Below are 20,724 nucleotides of genomic sequence, written 5' to 3' on the forward strand. Positions count from 1 at the left end.
CTGTGATACAGAACCTGCATATAGATTAAGTTGGAATGAATAAAGGATTCTTATGCACTGGCATTCTTCTGTTTGTCTTATTTATAAGTGATTTCATTTCACTTTTTAAAAGACCATTCACATTTTTGTGGACATTTACATAGAAATATCTTCATTTTGGCCTTTTTACTGCAAAGCCATGTATATGATAAAGTTAAACTTTTTTTTTTTTTTTTTTTCCCATTTTGTTCTGTTCTCTGAGGTCAACTTATGTTACCACGATTTTTACTTCAAAATGCATCATAATTTATAAGTAATTTTAACAACGCGTCATCAGTCGGCCATATTGGTGGCGCTGATGGGGCTGTCACGTGATGAACGAATGACTCCAACCCGAAAATTTGTAGTGAGCTAGTCATTGACTAAAGTCCCAGGTAAACAATGAATTAATCTTTTCTGTTTCTTATAGCATTATAGTTTTGTCTTGTTTGTAGTGGGATTAACGTTTGTGTAAGCAACAGATGTGTTAGGGGAGTAACGTGTAACATTTTAATTATATTTTGCTAAAATGAACGAAATGACTCAAAAAGATTTGTTCATTTTGCTGAACGAGACTCAAAGGTCCGAGTCGGTAAAATGATCCGAACTTTCCACCATAACAAATCAAGGAGAATCGGGAAAAAAAAGAACCCAGATTTTCACAGCAAGAATCTTGACAACGTTCGTGGTGTTATCATTTCCGGTCATGTAGGTGAAATATTAGGTACATATCTTAACTAATACTGCTTGTACGTATCTTTAACACCTATTAACTTTAGTTTGTCAAAATATCAGTTTAGCTTGTCGATATAAATTAGCATTGTCTTTTAGTTTCAACCTTTCTGAATGTCCACCGTCAAATTGTGCCTTGCTTGTAAACGAATCCACGGTAAAATAAAGTAACGTTAAACAAAGGACCCAGTTCTAACTAATGTGGTCTGGAACTTTAATAAACATTGACATCATGTTCTATTAAGTATTCTCAGAGGCATTTATTCCTAAGGTCCTAGACTTCCGGTTAGATACAGAAGACATCAGTCTCCTTTCAGTTTGCCAAAATGCTTTTATTAAGTCGATTACACACAAAACCATACTTGTACAAAATGGGCAGTTATACAATATGCATTATTCTTTTCACAGTATTGCCAAACAAAGTGGCAGATGCCTTTCCCCACCTCCTCCTCCTTCATGTTACATCAACTGAGAAACTGTAAGGCTACATGGCAAAAATGGAAATAAAACACTGATTTGGTTAATTTACATTACGCTTGATAAATGCTTATTAGAATCAGAAATCCTGCACTGTACTAATGAAAAATCAGATGATTAGTGTGTGTGAATAAGAGGAGCGCAGAGGTTTGTAAGGACGTGAAGAGAAGCATTTATGTAAATATGGAGCAGCAACAAAAGGATAAAATGGACACTGTTCATAACGGACGGATAAAAGGAGCAAAGATCATGATTTGCCCCAGTTTTACATGAATAGCATGTCAGACGGAGCAGATATGAAGCCATTAATCGAGAAATTGCATGGGACGGAAATAATAGGAATAATGAAGGATCAGAAAAAATTGGACGTGTATTTAAAGCTCTAGGTATTTTGTTGCCATGGCAAGAATTGGAGCACCAGTTGGGACACCAGGGAAGGGGCCGCTGGATCCAGCAATATCGATATGGGAGTAAGGCAGAGGTTTGTCCGAGTCCACTCCATGCTGTGGGACAAACATGTAGATGGATATAAATGGATTTGTGCAAAATTTTTTACATTTTTAAAGGATTAGTTCACTCCTGAATTAAAATTTCCTTATAATTAAATCTCATGTCATCCAAGATGTCTTTCTTTCTGTGTACTCCTGTTCAAAAAAGTAAGGTAGGGCAAACAATAAACTTTTTTTTTCTCCAACTTCAAAATCGGCCAACGTCATTGTTTTACCTTTTTTGTCAAGGACATTTGATTTTGTTTGTGTGTTCCTTTTGTAAACACTGGGCCTGTACTACGTCATGTGAGCTTTCCAATGTGATTACGTAATGCGTGAAGTCCAGCTAGTGCAAGATGAGCATTTGTGGATAAAAAAAATGATATACATTTTTATGTTTATTTTTTTTACAGATCAAAATTACAGATCATTTTACTAGATAAGACCCTTATTGCTCAGCTGGGATTGTGTCCTTTGAAGCTGCAATTTGGACCTTCAAGTCTCATAGAAATACACCAAATGGAGAAAAATCCTAAAATGTTTTCCTCAAAAACTTCATTTCTTTTCTGACAAATGAAAGACGTGAACATCTTGAAAGACACAGGGGTGAGTAAACTATTAGGAACTTTTAATTCTGGAACTAATCCTTTAATAAATCCAAAACTGATAATACACCCAGTTTGTGTTTATCTACCTTATCCAGTCCCGAAGCCATGATGAGGAAGGCCGCGGGCGTCTGGTGTCCACGTGGCGTGGCGGACGAGGGCAGGTTATTGGACTGCAGGATCTCTTCATACTCAGACTTCCCTTTGTGGAACTCGTAATCCTCCCGACGAATGGTGGACACCTCAAACAGATCTCCCAGCACCTCTCCCGCTGCCACACAAACAGGTTTCAGACAAATGAAGCTATGTTTATAGAAGCAAAATCAAACGTTTCTTAGCTCGTCATACCTTTCTGCCACTGCAGAGCGTTTCCTGAGCGTTGAGCAGCACCATTATCCATTATAATCTATGGGGACACATGGAGAGAGTCATAATGGAAATGGTCAGAATAGCACTGATGTGTGTTAAACAGTGTTTTTTCACAGCTCTCAGAAGTAATGTAGGAGTATGCTGAAGTACTCACAGAGTAATGTGGTCCCATGGCTCTGATAGCATGTCCTGTAAGAGTGGCTATAGTGAAGAGTTGAGGAGACACCTCCTGCAACGCCTAGATAAACACACAAGAGCTCTAGATTAACAAAAAGGATAATATAGATCTAAACTGGTGGAGCTGGGGGAGGTGAAGGGTTTCAGATGAACACTGTTTTTGCTGCTTTATTTTTTTTTTTAAATTAGACAACACCCTTTTTACCTTCTCAAAAACAGCTCTCTTCACAGTGAGCCATTTTGGTGCATGTCTCTTTAAATGATAACGAGCTACTGCACACTCCACCCCTCTCTTCCATTTTTTGTGTATTTAGTGGCACATTACCATCAAAAACAAAACTAATTCACTGCATCCTCAGTGGCTCTAATTTCGGGAGAGAAAAAACAAAACAAAAAAACACCTGTTCCGGGGGATAAAATACACATTTTTTTTGCCAGGGTTTCCTGGGTAAATTCGCATTTTAGGGGCTAAATATGATGTTAGTAGGGTCACTACATCCAGTGGACGTCAAAATCTACCCGCGACAACAGTGTAAAAGTAGCCGCAGACTTGGCAATACTGACGAAGGGCGAAAATGCTAATAGGAGTCAGTCTGTCAGCAGTCATGGGCAGGGCTTGAGCAATATGACATCATAATGCTCAGAAAATTAAAACGGCTTGATATTTGAGACTGTTTGGGTTTTTTTGGGGATTGAACAAAAAGAAGTGAATGGATTTTTATCCTTGCAGGGTGATTGTATCCACACACTGCTAAAACACATTTACAGTCATGGCCAAAAATATCGGCACCCTTGCAATTCTGTCAGAAAATCTAATTGCAAATATTTTGGTATTCACATGCTTATCGTTTTTATTTGCACTGCAACAACACACACAAAAAAAGCTTTGCTGCTTCTGGCACTGGATGCCTTGACTGTGTGAACGGTATCATGAAATCTGATGATTAGCAAAGAATTTTGGGGCACAACATAGTGGCCAGTATCAGAAAGCTGCATCTCCACCAGAGGTCATGGGTCTTCCAGCAGGACAATGACCCTAAACACACTTCAAAAAGCACTCAGAAATGGTTACAAACAAAGCGCTGGAGAGTTCTGAAATGGCCAATGACCCATAGAACACCTGTGGAGAGATCTCAGAACAGCAGTTGGGAGAAGGCATCCTTCAAATCTGAATGACCTGGAACAGTTTGCAAAAGAAGAATGGTCCAAAATTCCAGGAGAGAGGTGTAAAAAAAAAAAAAAACTCAATCATGGTTACAGGAAGCGACTGATTTCGGTTATTTTTTGCAAAGGAGGTGCTACCAAATACTAAGTTAGGGGTGCCAATAATTTTGTCCAGTGCATTTTTTTGTATTCTGTGTGAAATTGTATCAGATTAGACTTTTCTTCTCTGTTTTTTTGTGTTGTTCCAATGCAAACAAAAAAAATAAACATGGGAGTACCAAAACATTTGCAACTGCAACAATTTTCTGAGAGAACGGTTGCATTGATTGACAGAATTGGAAGGGTGCCGATATTTTTGGCCATGACTGTATATGCAACACCATGTGAAAACAAATTTTGCATCTGATGGCTCCTTTAAAATAGTAATGCAGGCTATTTTAAAGTGTTTGTACCTGCTCCTTCATCTCACATAGCAAGTCCACCATGACCATTCTTCCTTCAGCATCAGTGTTTCCAACTCGGATTCTACGACCAGCACGAGACACCACCAATTCATCTGCTACATAACAATCTGCCAAAAAATAACACAAGTTAAAAGTCACCCATATTTAGCAAAAGACACCCAAACTAGTTAACATTTATGCACTAAATTGCTTACCAGATCCGACACTGTTTCGCACCATTGCCATCGCACCCACAACCTTCAGGTGTTTAGGCTTCAGTTTGGCTAAGATCTGAAAAAACACCAAACATGCACTGAAATTAGACTTTAATATTCTCGTCAGTAATATAAGCAGATGCATAGGTGATCGGTACCTGGAAGAAGCCAGCAACAGCCGCAGATCCACATTTATCTCTATGCATTCCAGCCATGATTCCTCCGGCCTTGATATCAGCTCCACCGGTGTCATATGTAATGCCCTGCCATAACATACAATGCTCATATGTACTGGAAACTCTTCTATCCTGGGTGTCCACATACAATTAACCTAAAACTAACCTTGCCAACCACCATGAGGGTCTGTTGAATGGGTCCTTCTCCACAGTACAGCAGCTTGATCACTCGGGCTTGATGGCGTGGCACCGCTAAGGCAAAAACATGAGCCTTAATTATACTTTACATAACACAGATCACTAATGATTTCCAGAGGCATCAAAAACAGTCATGTTTATTTTGATTACTTGTAATACAAATCTAAAAAGATACTGTAAAAAAGGATTATATAGTGTAAAAATGTACATTATGTATTTGCATACTACCAAATGTTTGAGGTCAGTGAAATTTCTCTAGTCTCACCAAGTTTATGTAATCAAAAATGAACACAGTAATATCGTTAAATATTATTACAATTTAAAACGTCTGTAAAACGTTTTAATATATTTTAAAATGATTTTTTTCCTGTGATGCAAAGCTGAATTTTTCACATCATTACTCCAGAATACAGTGTCACATGATCCTTTGGAAATCATTCTAATATACTGATTTGCTTATCACTATCAATGTTAAAAAGCTGTATTATTTGTAATACTGTATACATTTTTTTTTTTCTGTTTTTGGAAAAATGGGAGCATTGTATGGAAGCCCATTTCCTGCCACTGAATAAAAATTTAAAAAGATAATTGTGACTTTTTCCCAAACTGAGACGAACTCCCAGTTCTGAGAACATATCAGTCTGTTTTCCCCTTTAAAAAAAAGTTTATCTCACAATTCTGACTTAACTCCCAATTGCATTTAAAACAAGTTAGAATTGAGATACACACTCACATTTGTGAAAAAAAATAAAAAATTTATCTCTCAATTCTCACTTAATTCCCAATAACGTTATAAAGTCAGAATTGTGGAAACTCTTTGTGTGATATAAACTTGCAATTCTCCAAAAAAAGTCAGAATAGCTTGTTTGTATTTCATAATTCTGACTTAATAACTCCCAGTTGCATGTTATAAAGTCAGAATTGCATATAAAATTGTGTATAATTGCATATGAACTCTTTGTGCGATATAAACTCGCAATTCTTAGAAAAAAAAGACAGAATTACGAGTTTGTATCTCATAATTCTGACTTAGTAACTCCCAATTGCTGTTTGCAATTCTGAGAACATATCAGTCTGTTTTCCCCTTAAAACTGGACTTTATAACTCACAATTGCAAGTTTATATCTCACAATTCTGACTTAACTCCCAATTGCATGTAAAACAAGTCAGAATTGTGAGATACACACTCGCATTTGCTAAAAAAGACAGAATTACAATTTTTTATCTCACAATTCTGACTTAATTCCCAATGGTGTTATAAAGTCAGAATTGTGGAAACTCTTTGTGCGATATAAACGCAGAAAAAAGTCAGAATTGCGCGTTTGTATCTCATAATTCTGGCTTAGTAACTCGCAGCTGCGTGTTATAAAGTCAGAATTGCATATAAAATCATGTATAATTGCATATAAACATTTGTGTGTTATAAATTCAGAATTGCATATAAACTTTCTTGTGTGATTTGTGAGAATTTCTCAGAATTATGCGTTTGTGTTGCAATTGTGAGATAAATAGTGGCAATAAACTGTTCATTTTTTATTCAGTGGTGAAAATGGGCTTTCATAGCATTGAAATGAAAGTTAAATGTTTAAAATAAAATGTCTTACTGTTAGCACAGCGGTTGACTGCAGCCAGACAGGGATACTCCTTCTCCAGAGTATTCAAATTACTCACTACCGTCACCTAGCAAAGACAGTGAGATGAATGAAGCATGTCAGTTCTTACTGAGATGAGCTACAGCTTTAAATGCTCACGTAAACACTCACCGTTACAGGACTATCCTTGAAAACCGCTTGCACATACTCAGCTACACGCGGGGCAGCCATTCGCTCTGGGTCAGAGCCACCGATGTCACGATAGACGAACCTAAACCATACACAAAAGATCTTTTTTAATTTTTGTGCGTGATGGATCCTCACACACACCTGGTTAATTCAAAAACTTTTTCCACACTGAAATCCTAATCGTTTTTTCCCCACACAGACTCATACCTGCCGCTCTCCAGAGCAGTGGCCAGCTCAGTAATGGCTTCACCCTGCACCTTGTTCTTCGCCCAGATTCCCAGCACAGCCACCTTATGAGGAGTCAACTTGTGCTCCCTCACCTCTAAAGGCTGATGACACAGAAACATAACTAAGTTACACTGGTACTGACAAGCAGAATTTAAAATATATTTTAATTAAATAAATAAAAAATATATATACATATATATACACAAAATAGTATCTTACTGTGTAGAGAACATGCAAGGCTCCTAGAACAGCCACCAAGGTGTTCTTTGCATAGCTGTTGTGTGAGGGACAAACCAGCAGAGGGCGCTGCATGCCAGCTTTCAGAGCCCTATAACAAAATAACATTCAGATCAACACATTAAAACCTCTAGATGAGTAAAACATCTCATTAAAGACGAACGTCAGGCCAAGGACACACACACACACAAAAATGTTTTGACAGGATGTCCATTGATCATTACACATCACACACATCATGTTTGCATTGGCACCTCTTAATGCCATTAGCAGCAGCATCACTGAACCGCCGCACGTCATCATAGTCCCGATTCACTGGACCGGTGCAGGCAAACACCAATCTGTTTCCAGAGAGACCAGGAACCTTGACCACCACAACCTCTTCACCAATGCAACAGTCCACCTGAATGTCAAAGAGTGACAGATGTGTGCAATAAAAAGAAATACATATAACACCGGGGCTGGTTAGGTGTGTGGTGTTGAACTCACTGCACTGTAGTCCAGTAAGGGTGCTTTCAAACACTCCAGCTCATCAGGGAGCTGCTCATAACTTTGGCATATCAAGATGACACCATCAAAACTGCAAAAGAGAAGAAAAATTTAAATCAACCTTCACAATATAGTAATACAGAAACTGGAGAATAGCTATGCAGCTATAATTACTCACACATATACATACACATACACACACACACACACACACACACACACATACATATATATATAACAAAAGCAAATACCAAAATTGCTAAAACTTAATTTAAATGAAAATTAATTGTATAAAGAAGCTACTTTAAAATATTAATAAACACTAAAACGGTGTATAAATAATACTTAAAATAGTAAAATATAAACTTAACTTAATAAAAAAAAAGAAAAAAGATAAAAGAAATGTTGCCTTTGCAATTAACTAAAATAAATAAATAAAATTACTACAACTGAAATAAATATTATTTAAAGCTAAATATTGAATATATCAAAAGCAATTGAAAATATCAAAAGCAAATACCAAAACTGCTAAAAGTTAAAATGAAAACTAAATCTATAAAAAAGCTAATTAGAAATATTAAAAACACAAAACGGTATATAAATAATACTTAAAATAGTAAAATATAAACTTGAACTTAATAAACAAAAAGGAAAGAAAAAGGAAATGTTGCCTTTGCAGTTAACTAAAATAATAATAAAAAAAAAAACCACTAACTGAAATAAATATGTAAAGCGAATAACAACCGCAAATACAAAAATTGCTAAAACTGTATACAAAACATTAGTTAACACTAAAGGTGTATATAAATTATACTTAAATAAACAGAAAAAAAAAATCAAGGTGAATTCTAAACACAAAAAAATAGTATATAAATAATACTAAAATAATTCTGCCACTGGCAAATTGTTTTTTTTTATTTTATTTTTCTTGTTTCTCTCGTATTGTTTAATTTTATGCAATAAATTGTGTAGATTTTATGTTATAACCTGGGGGAAAAAATCACTTGCCAATAGGTTGGGGAGTGTATACATGGTTTTACACAATTTTACTGCAAAATCAGGACAAAAATACAGCTCTAAATATGTACTTCAGTTTACAAAGGGCCATACTTAAGACAATAAGGACAATAAACTACACTTTTACACATCATTTATCAGAAAGCAGTCTAAAGTCTAAAGTCTATGTGTTGCTGATTGTGAACACCCAGTTCAGGTAACAGCTGTGATGACTGATTCATTAAAAGTCACAGTTTCTGTGGCGGTCTGCGTCATGCTTCCAAGTTGTGAGGTTACAAGACCGCAAATGAACATCACGTTCAGAGACTGAGATAGAGATTTACTAACTTCTGGTCCTTGCAGTCAGTGGTGTACTGGAGAGGCTGGACACTGGAATGAAGGAAGGAGAGAGAGAAGATTAAAACCTTTACAAAGTTATCTTGCTTCGCTATTACGTTTACAGACATGACTCTTCCAGAAATAAAAATAATAAGATAATGTTTAGCTTGACTCATTGCAGCCGCTCTCACCATTTCTGATAATGTTTGATTAACATTTGAGTGCCATTTGGCATCCATGAGTAGTAGAGTCCAAAGGACTGAAACTGTGGCAAAGTACCATGGATATGCTTGTGTTTTGCAGCTTTAAAACTGTTTTCACACGTGTTGCTCACTGAAACATTTAGGAAGAATAAATCACTTGCAGCTTCAGCAACTACAGTTCCTCACTGATGACGAGGCAAATTGAAATAGTTCTCATATTTCATTTTTTTTTTTTTTTTTTTTTATGTTTCCGCAAAGAAGAACTGTTTTGCTGAATCTGTCATTTAATTATGATTCATGAACTTATGAACTCTGCAAAGTGAGCTGCAACGGGATGATATTGAGTCTTCAACAATGAATCATCATCATAACAATAAGAATAATAAGTTAAAATTGAGTTAAAATTAAAAACTAATCTCCACAGAACATTTTAACACATCTATTATAACAGTGACCCCTCCTACTGGCCAGCACTGCATCATCTAGCTTTTAGCTATTGTTACTTAAAATCACTGCAGTTGTACAAAGACTCAGCTAATGCAGTGACCGCAGAAAACTCAGTATACCCCCCTAAAATAGCCGTAATAATAAAATTTATTACAAATTCTGAATAACCACTCTACCTTAGAGACATCTTCACGTATCCTTCTCTCGCCTTGAAGAGGTGAAGGCGTGATGTCAGCTGACAGATTTCAAAGACCAATCACATGACCACCGAAGTCACGTGATTATCGAACCTGTAGTTTTTCCCTGCACTCTGTAATTAAAGAAAATACACAGAAATTGTGTAATATATTATCTAATGTCAAATATGTGATTTTTAATACGCATTTCAATGTTTAACTCATGCGGGTATTTCTTTAATTACGTCTCTGTCAACAAACATCCCTTAAACTACAAAATAAAACCGGAAGTCACAGTGAGTGAGAAGTCCGAATCATTTCTGAGAATCGGTTCTTTCGAACAGTTCATAACAAACCGGCTCAAAAACAATTCGTAATTCTTTTATCTTCCCACTAGACACATGCATCACACACGACTGTTTGTTAAGTTTTATATTACGTTTTGTTACAAACGAAAAACGTTTATTATATTTATAAGTATTTTAGAAAGTAAACATGTTTAATTTATATATAATAATACACTTCATTTAAATCACACAGGTTTAAAACTATGTATTAAACGAAATTTGCTTTGTATGCTATTTAATGAATGCTCGTAAACACATTTTTACATACTTTGTTTTTTTTTTCCTAAATATTTCTGAACACTTCACAAATCATCACAGTTAAATCATGTGAATCCGTGAACCGGTTCAACTAATGCAATGAAAAGATCCGACTCAATAGAATGATTCTTCCCCCAATTCAAGTCACCTGACAGCGCCGACAACAGTGAGTGTGAGCTGTGTTGTACCATAGTACAAAGATTGTGTAATTTTACTCGGATAACAGCGAGATGTTGCAGTGAGTAACACATTACATCTCGGACAGATAATTTGTTTTAATCTTTATTTCATTTTTTGTAACGTGCATTATCAAACCTGCTGTTTTTTGCACCAAGACCAGGTAGGATTATTTCACAACGCTGCAGGGAAAGTAACCTAACCTTTTATCTGCACTGCTTGCACGATATCTTATTTCTAGCGATAAACCTGTTGTCTTAAGCAACCAGTAATTTGACAGCTGCTGAATTTCTGTTACATAATCAAAAAAACTGCTGAAGCTGGGGTTTGTCTGCTCTGATGCCTTTATCTGATGTGTTTCAATAATACATGCAATACAATAAGATAAATAAACAAGGTGATGAAAATGATTAATTTATGTATACATGGTAGAAAGCCCAGTGATTAACAAAGTTATCAGTTAGTCTTAAGTTTGTGCAAACAAAGAGGTTGAAAATTTTTATTATTTACACAAATAGATTTGCTAAAGTTGCTCCATGTTTTGTGGCATTTAAAAATAATTTGAATATTTAATAGCAAACATTAAAGCAGTTGAAATAAAGGAATGCCTCAAAACTCTCTAAAAGTGCTTTAAATGCACATTGATAATAAATAAGTTGGTTACGATAGGACAATATTTGGCTGAGATACAACTATTTGAAAATCTGGAACCTGAGGGTGCAAAAAAAAAACTGAATATTGAGAAAATCACCTTTAAAGTTGTCCAAATGGAAGTTCTTAGCAATGCATATTACTAATCAAAAAATTAGTTTTGATATATTTACGGTAGGAAATGTACAAACTATCTTCATAGACATGATCTTTACTTAATATCCTAATGATTTTTGCCATAAAAGAAAAATCGATCATTTTGACCCATACAATGTATTGTTGACTATTGCTACAAATGCATCCACGCTGCTTATGACTAGTTTTGAGGTCCAGAGTCACATATTTCATTCTGTCATTATAATTCACTACAGACTTACTGACCTCTATACAGAGATTACATATGTATATATTGCTTCTGCAATGTTTTATTAACACTCCCCTTCCAAAGTCACAATTTGTCAACTCATGTTTCATCTCTCCGATTTTCCCCTTATAAATATGACTTTGCTTGGTAATTTATGTGCTTGGAACTCACAAACATATATCCGACTCGACAGGCATGTTATTTCTTTTATCATCTTACTTATTTGTATGTTTGTCCATTTCTCCCTTTCACTGCTGTATGTCTTTTCTTCTGTCTCTTTCTCTTTTCTTTTGTTTTGTTTTCTAATAGATGAGATTTCTGGGTATCTCTCAGCTCAGTTTGAGAAGACTCAATGCCGTATTCTCTGCAGGCACCGTCAGAGGCACCGCAAGCTCAGCCGCTATGAGACTCGTCCAGTTCTGCCACAGAGGAGGCGAGGGGGGCGTCAGAGTCGGGGTGGAGCAGGCAGAAGGTCAGGGGGTCATTGATCTGAAAGCTTTCGACCCCTCAATGCCTTCCACTATGAGAGAGCTCCTAGAAATGGGGCAAAAGGGAATGGACTGTGCTAAGAGGTATCAACTGTATCACAAACAAAAACTCTAAGAGAGCACATTTTACAGTCACCTGCCAAATAATAAACTGGTCATTGTGTCTAGATCTGTTAATTCTAAATACATTAAAGATTAATTTTATTTTAATTTTTAAAAATGCAATTTATACATATAATGACTTGAATACACCTCTTCATTGATGAACATGTTTTTAATTTATAAATAACTATTAATATGATATTTTTGTGGGGGCCATAAAGTAAAAAATGTCAGGGTGATACAACAGTTTTGATATCATGAAGAAATAAATTAATTAAAAATGGAATTCTATTTTAGCATAATCTTTTATTACTCCACAGAAAACATTTTTGTGGAAGTTCCTGCCTATTAATTTTTAAAAACATTTTGCAATGTCATGTGGTGCAACCAACAGCCAGAAACATGCAGGAAAACAAAACAAAACAAAACATAGAAAGGACTGTTGCAAGGTCAGAAAGTCACTTAAAATAACAGATGATTTGACACTTTTTATGTCAAGGAAAGAATAGCTCAGGTTGCACCTTGTCATGTGGAGCGACTCCCCAAAAACAGCCAGAAACATGCAGGCAAAAAACCCCAAAACGGACTGCTGCAAGGTCAGCAAGTCACTTAAAATAACAGATCGTTTGACACTTTTATGTCAAGGATAGCTCAGGTTGCACCATGTCATGTGGAGCGATTCCCCAAAAAATGTATATTTATGAGAAAAAACATACATTAGCTCATTATTTAGGCATTCAAGAGTTGATATCAAAGATTTATTATGGGCAGAATGCTTTATGTTATAGAAAACAGCATTTATTCATCATTCTCTCTCTCTCAGGGCTTTGTCCAGTGGTCAGCATGTGGTGGCAAGGTCAGATATCAGGCTGCTTTCCCCAGTGACCGGCCCAGAGAAGGTGGTGTGTGTTGGTATGAATTATAAAGATCACTGCCTAGAGCAAAATGCCCCAATTCCTAAAGAGCCTATCATATTCAGCAAGTTCCCCTCCACCATCACTGGCCCATATGATGACATCATTCTACCGGAGGAGAGTCAGGTGTGTCACTTCAATCCAACAATGACACTCCATACTACAGAATAACCTACGCTATGACAATGACTCTAGTAACGTCAGCTGGAATCTGTCACATTCAGATTTCTGTTTGTCATGTAGTTGTATCCAACATTAAAATAATCTTATTTTATTCACAACTGAATATTAAAAAAGGTAGCAAATGTAATCCATATTTTCACATTGTGGTGGCTCAATTTACAGGAAGTGGATTGGGAGGTGGAACTTGCCTTTGTAATTGGACGGAAAGGGAAGCATATTAAGGTAGTAAAAGAGTCATTTATATCTCCATCTATCAACATGTGTATATTAAAATGGAAATGTTCTGTTAATTGATTGAATTGATAAGATTTACTATATTAAAATTTAAGTGTGTACTTTCAGCAGCAACAGCAGGACACAATCATATATACGCAGACTGCAAAAAAAAGGCATATCTTAGTATTTTTGTCTTGTTTCTAGTCAAAATATCTAAAAATTCTATCTTTTAAATCTAGATAAGCAAAAAGACTCTACTCTAAAAGATACTCTAAAAACAAGATTATTTTTCTCACCCCACTGGCAGATCATTTTACTTACTTTAAGCAAAATGCACTTCATTTAGATTTTTCTCCCCAGGAAACAAGACTAAATATCTCATCTTTTTGCTTATCTATTAAATGCATCTTCATTTAAGAATTTTTAGATATTTTCACAGAAAAATCAGTACACAATCTGCCTCGGATGGCAATGCCTTCTGTCGTCTGATTGACAGTTTATAGTTTTTTAGCAAGCCTTTTAGTATAGTTCTAAAAATATGCACCTTCAGGTTGTGGTTCGCAGTGAAACCTTTACTGATTTTTATAAAGTAAACTTTTATATTGTTAGTAATATTTCAACATTTACTAGGGATGTAACAAGTCCACAATACAATATTTATTTATATAAAAAGACAAAATTGATCATTTTGTATACTTTAAAGTTAAATTCTTCTATCTAATGCACTATGAGAGTTTAAAATAAGAGCTCCAACCCATGTTCTTAAAGGGATAGTTCACCCAAAAAATGTACTTGATGATCCATACTTTTTTTTTTTTTTTTAAATCATGCTAAAATTGTACATCTTTCAGTCGTCATTGCATTGTATTGCATGATTTGTTTTGCCCCCACTAAAAAAGAAAACTACAAAGTTTTGATTATAAAGCATTTAAATATCATCTTACCGAGACATATTGTTGAAAGATATAAAGTGACAACCAGTATGTAAATACATTTATCTAATGTCTACTGTACTGCTAAAAAAATCTCATTTACACTACAAGCTGCCAGAATTTCATCTTACTTTTTGGCCACATAAATGGCCGCGTCTGTATCAAATTGCATATTTTTGCTCCTTTTGGGGTTCTAAATAAAATTGTGTTTGAGCTCCATATTCTCCTATATCATCTTATATGAGGCAAAAAAGCCTCTACAAAAAACACACATGCAAGCCTTTTTTCCTGAAGGGTTTCTTTTTTACGCCGCTTTAGTGCCATGTTAAAACATAAAAAAAACAACAAGAAAATAACAAGATTAAAGTTGAAATTACAAGAATAAAGTCAAAATGTTTCGAGAATTTAAATCGTAGAAATGAAAGTTATAATATTTTGAGAGTATAGCTTACTGTATGTTGCACATGCAAATGGCCTGGATTGGGAGCCACTGGAATTTGTTTGAATATTATTCATCTTACTGGGATGAGGAAGAGTCAATTTTAAGGACCTCATATCAGGAATATGATATTTATTAACAGGAACAACTTAACATCAGCTCACACACCTAATCGACATTCCTTTGGGGGGTGCCGTAGCTCTCTTATTTAATCCTTTTTAGTACTACAAATATAGCGTATGTGGGATTATTAGCAGAAATCGCACCATGTGTTATACTCGCAGGGATAGTATGCTTGGAAATAATATTTTGTGTCTTCTATTTCATTTGTTATTTGTAGTGCGCATCTCCCCAATAGCAATAAGCTTTGTGCTTTTGGTACTTTTAATATAAAACAAAGTCTCAGCTTTCGAAATTTGTTTTAAAGCGAAATACAAACTGTGTGTATTACAGTAATGTGTTATTAAAGCTCTTTAATCTGGCAGGACAGTCCACTTTATTCATTTGAATCAGTTTATTAAATTATACTGTTTTCTTTCTGAAAATTACACCACCTACTCCGCAAAAACGTCTGTGGTGTCCAGTCTTTCATTCCTCACATGTATTTATTTAAAAACAACAATAAAACGTTCTAAAGGTTGAAGTGGACTCCAACCCGTAAGATAAGTTATAATGTTGTCTTTTCTGAGGTATATAAAGTTAAGTGACTATTCACAAGCTGTTTTATTCATGGTATAATACAGTAAATGATTGGAAATAATATTCATTTTATTCCATTCATGATTTGTAGCACGCCAGCCACCCAGTAATCACAATCATTTTGTGCTTTGTTGCTTTTAATATAACACAGCTCAGTTTTTAAATTCTGTCAATTTGATCACAAAATACAAATTATAAATGTGTTTATTTCAAGTTTATAGCAAGATATAAAAGTGAAAGAACATCAGAAGGCATAAAAACAACAGCACAGCCTAATTTAATGAAGCGAATGTCTCGTTATTGTAATCGGAAAAATGATTGACTCACATGCCACTTAAACTGAAGCGAATACAGTGATCTGCATTTTGTATTTTGCTATAAAACTGTCAGAATTTGAAAGCTGGGACTGGAATATCTCCCGGTGCTCCCAATAAGGGCCATTTGAATACGCAATAGACTAGAATGTACTCTCAAAAACATTATAACTTTAATTTCATAATTTTAACTTTATTCTCAAAATATTTTGACTTCATTTTAGAAATCTTTTGACTTTATTCTCAAAATATTATGACTTTAATCTCGTAATCTTAGATTTTTTTTTTTTTTTTTTTTTTAATGTAGCACTAAAATGCTGTCGTATTTTTAGTTTTTTTTTTGTCTGAAGAAAAGATTTTTCTGATTATTTTCATATACCAGGCTTTATGGGGTTAAGTCAGTAAAGAGAGAGTTCACCCAAAAATAAAAATTCTGTCATTAATTACTCACCCTCATGTCATTCCAAACCTGTAAGACGTTTGTTCATTGTCAGAACACAAATTAAGATATTGTTGATGAAATCTGCGTTGTGGTATTATCATGACTGACACGGAAGAGAACAAATTATTGAGTAAAGTCATTATTTGTGCACAAACAGTATTCTCATAGCTTCATAAAATTAAGGTTTAACCTCTTTCATCACATGGATTATTATTAACGATTCTGAGCCTAGAAAGTGTCAGTTGTGTTGCTGTCTATGCAGGATCAGAAAGCTCTTGGATTTCATCAAAAAATTATCTTAATTTGTGTCCCGAAGATGAACGAAGGTCTTACGTGTTTGGAATGAGGGCGAGTAAGGATGATTCAGCATCCTATCAGCAGGACATTTCTTATGCCATCCCTCTTGGCATTCCTACAAATGCCCCAACCTAATTTATGTCAAATACATTTGTCTATTTGTCTCAGGAAGAGGAGGCCCTTTCCTATGTTGCAGGTTTCACTGTAGCGAACGACGTGAGTGCTCGTGATTGGCAGATGAAGCGCAATGGAAAGCAGTGGTTGCTGGGAAAAACATTCGACACATTTTGTCCACTTGGGCCAGCACTGGTTACCACCGCAGCATTTAAAGGTACTCAAAACAGAAAATACAAAAATCGGAGAAAAGTAAGACAGATGTCGTATTTGAGAATTAATTCTAGTGATATTTCTGCTCAAACAGATATTCATAACCTGGGTATCCGCTGTCTGGTGAATGGGGCCACAGTTCAGGACAGTAACACCAATCAAATGATCTTTCAAACCGAGAAGCTAATTGCCTGGGTTTCACAGTAAGCAAAAAATTTAATATATGTATACATATATATATATATATATATATATATATATATATATATATATATACACATTTTTGTCTCGACTTCTCAAATTTGTGTTATTCTGCAGGTTTGTGACTCTTTGTCCTGGTGATGTGTTTTTGACTGGAACGCCTCCAGGTGTGGGAGTGTTCAGAAATCCACCTGTGTTTCTAAAGGTGAGCTCTTCCATAGGAAAATCAATGTATATTTCAACATTGCTGGGTTAGCGTCACAACCCACAATCACTGCACCTGGCAGGCTGTTAACACCCGCTTAAAGCCTTTCCTGAAACCTTGTTTTGATGCGCAGATAAAGTCTAGCTGATTCCCTTTTGTTCAAACAGTCAGGAAAGTGCGACTGACATCAACACAATGAGAACAGCTGAAACGCAGAACAACACAAGACCAGCTGTAATGGTCTTATTGACGCTGTCATGTCAGTTTTCACACGAAACCGAAGTTTCAAAAGAAAACAGGCACATTTAACAAGCATCGGAGACACAATTTAAGCTTTCTAATTGGCATTGACAGGACTGACAGGCGTTCGAGCTGATTTACAGAGGGAATCACAGGGCCGAAAGATGCAATTTCTGACTTACCACTTCAGCTGTTCTTCCAGGTTTCCCCGGCTGTCCATAGTCAATCACACACTTATCACAATCTTCACAGTGCTTAATTCTTCATAGCTAAACACACTTTCTTCATATCTCCAATGAGATGTAGTGAACTACAAACAAATAAGAAAATAAGATGCATTTAGGTAAAGACATGGTTTGGGAGACTGATTTTTCTTTGCACTTTTCTTTGTTAGTACAGCTTTAATAATAATAATAATAATAATAATAAAGCAAACTCATTACACCTTGAGAACAGCAGCTGTTTGTTAAAATCAAAAACCTTCGTTCTTCATTCACGGAAGCAATGATCTTCATTCATCGTTCGGCAGACGTTCCCAGGAGAAAAGCAGCCGCCACGCCACACGTCATTTACACCAAATATGAGCTTGTTAGAAAAGAACTGACATTAATCCTGTGTGATAATAAATGCAATTTACACAACAGAAAAGTGTTAGTTTCTTTAGAAACTATTGCATTTTGACTCATATGAGTGGCTTAATAAAGTATTATCACATTTAAATTTATCTAGTCCACTGAGGTTTACAAGCAAATCCGCCCCGCTGGGTAAAAACACATCTTTAGATAGTTTTAGCTGTTAACAGAAAATCTACTTCCTCAAAAATGATATTAATGTATAACCTGTATATTAAATTTGTGTCCCAGTAGACATAACCAGTTTATTTTGGTGTAAAAAAGCAGCCAATTTCCTATAAAATAGTTCTCAAGAATAGAGCAGTAAAATGTGTAATTTGCAGCAGATATTCTTTTACCATTTTGTATTTTATTATATTATTGTTGTTGTTACTGAAGGTCACTATATTGTAATGAAGTCATTTTAATGCTGTGTTTCAGAGGGGTGATGTTGTGGAGTGTCAGATTGACAAGATCGGATCGATACGGAACACAGTCGTGTAACAGGAAGATCTACATTAACTGAAGTGCCACTACTACATTTAAAATGGTTTTATATCATAAAACATGGATTATTTTTAAACTGAAGAAAATAAAGATTTTTATTTTCATGAGGTTATAAATTTTTTTTTCATATAATGCAGACTTTTATTCTCTTCATCAGTGTTTTCCAGAAAGACTTTAATTCCAAGTGAGTGTCAAACTAGGGTTTTCATGCCCAGGTTTCCAGTAGAGGGCATTACCGTTCTGTGCATGTTAGCTTTCATTATTTCTTGAGCGTTTTATCTATTCTCAGTTTGGGATAAATAGGCATGGTTTCCAGAAACACATTTATTTTTGTGCAAGCTAAATTGCACTGTCATTCAAGCTAAGGCGAAACCTAATAAGTCTTAAAGCTGATCAAGAGGTGTGGAAACCCTGAGTTTAATACCAAATCTAACCCAATAAATCCAGGATTTTTTCAAAGTATCTCAAAGTCATGATGAAAAACAGCTAGACAGATGTTTTCTATCATACTCTGACATATATCAGTGTGCAACAGATTCATTGGAAGATCCATCAAACTTGGATCCATTGATTGGATTTTGAGAGATGTGAAAAATGGATGTGAGCTTTCAGTAAATGCTTTAAAAAGAAAATTACCCCATGATTTACTCACTTTCAAGCCATTATAGGTATATTACTTTATTCTCTCAGACAAATACAATTTGATTTATGTTGAAAAATATACTGGATCTTCAAAGCTTTATAATGGCAGTGAATGGCTGTTGATATTTTAAAGTCCAATAAAGTGCATGAATCATAAAAAGTGTTCCACACAGCTTCAGGGGTTAATTAATCTTTAAAAATAATATCCCCTTTTTCAAATCGAGCCATTCTCAGATGCCTGTCCTTGTGGTGTCACACCGACAGAGGCCGCTCCCACGATTGGTTGACATGAGCGTCTTACCTCAGATCAGCTGTCACAGTCCGATCTCCATTGTTTTAATGCCGGAGCAGGCATGTAAGTTGGACAAGAATATCTCAGACTGAGCGATTGAGGTGTTGTGTTGCTGGATGTAATAATGAACAATGTGGTCATCATTTACTCCCGACATCTGAGCTGGATTACATTTGTTTGTGAAGGGAATGCGCCTCCCGATCTACATATATCCGTCTATGTTCGTGCGAATCATTCGTGATCCAGCTTCACTTACAGCAGAAGTGAGTATAAGGGTTTTTTTTTTTATGAATCTTTGCAATAACCTTTCCTAATAACGTGCTAGTTAGCAAGTATAGCGGTTAAACACAGCTAAATGAAGCTGAAGTAAACAGGCTCATCACTCCACAGAGAGAAGAGAGGGGCGGGGCGAGCAGAGCTCATTTGCATTTAAAGCAGTCTGGACCAGAATGGGATGATTTTTGCAGAGCTGATTTTGACAAGGTAAAAAGGGTGTTGTTTTACACTACCAGTGAGAATTTTTAATCAAAGTATATAATAGACGTACTCATATATGAGCTTGTTAATTTCGTCAACGAAAACTATGACGAAAAATGTTCGTTGACGAGCTTTTTTCCCCCATGACTTAGAGGAGACCAAGACGAGACGACAATAAGGTCAATAAACTGAAACTATGACTATATCAACATGCAATTTCGTTGACGATAAAGGACGAGACTAAAATGTATTCAAAAAATAAAAACTTTACCACAAACCTCACGTTATTTTCATCAAAGGAGACAAAATCTTACCGCGGACTGCTTTACATTCCTCTATTACGCGAGCTTTAATATGTGGTTGCCAGATAACATCTGAAAATGGGAGGTTCGCTGTTACAAGTATACATTTTCTTCCCGGTGATTTACTTCTTTTAAGCAA

General features: G+C 35.5%; 2 protein-coding genes across 8 annotated transcripts; one reads left to right on the top strand and one right to left on the bottom strand.

Annotated features, from left to right (window-relative positions):
* Positions 1-967: 967 nt before the first annotated feature.
* zgc:152830 (uncharacterized protein LOC767682 homolog) lies at positions 968-10,042 on the bottom strand. Its single transcript, XM_051116799.1, has 16 exons — positions 9,959-10,042; positions 9,142-9,183; positions 7,798-7,888; positions 7,563-7,711; positions 7,291-7,399; positions 7,051-7,172; positions 6,826-6,925; positions 6,667-6,742; positions 5,031-5,116; positions 4,847-4,951; positions 4,689-4,764; positions 4,483-4,601; positions 2,844-2,927; positions 2,669-2,726; positions 2,410-2,591; positions 968-1,730 (listed from the first exon to the last, which is right to left on the bottom strand). The coding sequence occupies exons 1-16, from the start codon at positions 9,967-9,969 to the stop codon at positions 1,602-1,604; spliced, it is 1,539 nt and encodes a 512-aa protein (XP_050972756.1). The 5' UTR covers positions 9,970-10,042; the 3' UTR covers positions 968-1,601.
* Positions 10,043-10,701: 659 nt separating this feature from the next.
* fahd2a (fumarylacetoacetate hydrolase domain containing 2A) lies at positions 10,702-18,979 on the top strand. 7 transcript variants are annotated; one of them, XM_051116806.1, is made up of 8 exons: positions 10,710-10,729; positions 12,126-12,327; positions 13,169-13,385; positions 13,605-13,664; positions 16,950-17,112; positions 17,203-17,311; positions 17,427-17,514; positions 18,807-18,979. In XM_051116806.1, exons 2-8 carry the CDS (start codon positions 12,158-12,160, stop codon positions 18,867-18,869), a joined length of 870 nt encoding a protein of 289 aa, XP_050972763.1. In that variant the 5' UTR covers positions 10,710-10,729; positions 12,126-12,157; the 3' UTR covers positions 18,870-18,979. The 7 variants fall into 7 exon arrangements, with proteins under 7 accessions (XP_050972759.1, XP_050972763.1, XP_050972758.1 ...); XM_051116805.1 differs by having other exon boundaries at positions 10,713-10,801; XM_051116804.1 differs by lacking the exon at positions 10,710-10,729 and adding an exon at positions 10,738-10,903.
* Positions 18,980-20,724: the final 1,745 nt, after the last annotated feature.

This window comes from Labeo rohita, chromosome 8 (genome assembly GCF_022985175.1).
Source record: "Labeo rohita strain BAU-BD-2019 chromosome 8, IGBB_LRoh.1.0, whole genome shotgun sequence".
Lineage (NCBI taxonomy): Eukaryota > Metazoa > Chordata > Actinopteri > Cypriniformes > Cyprinidae > Labeo > Labeo rohita.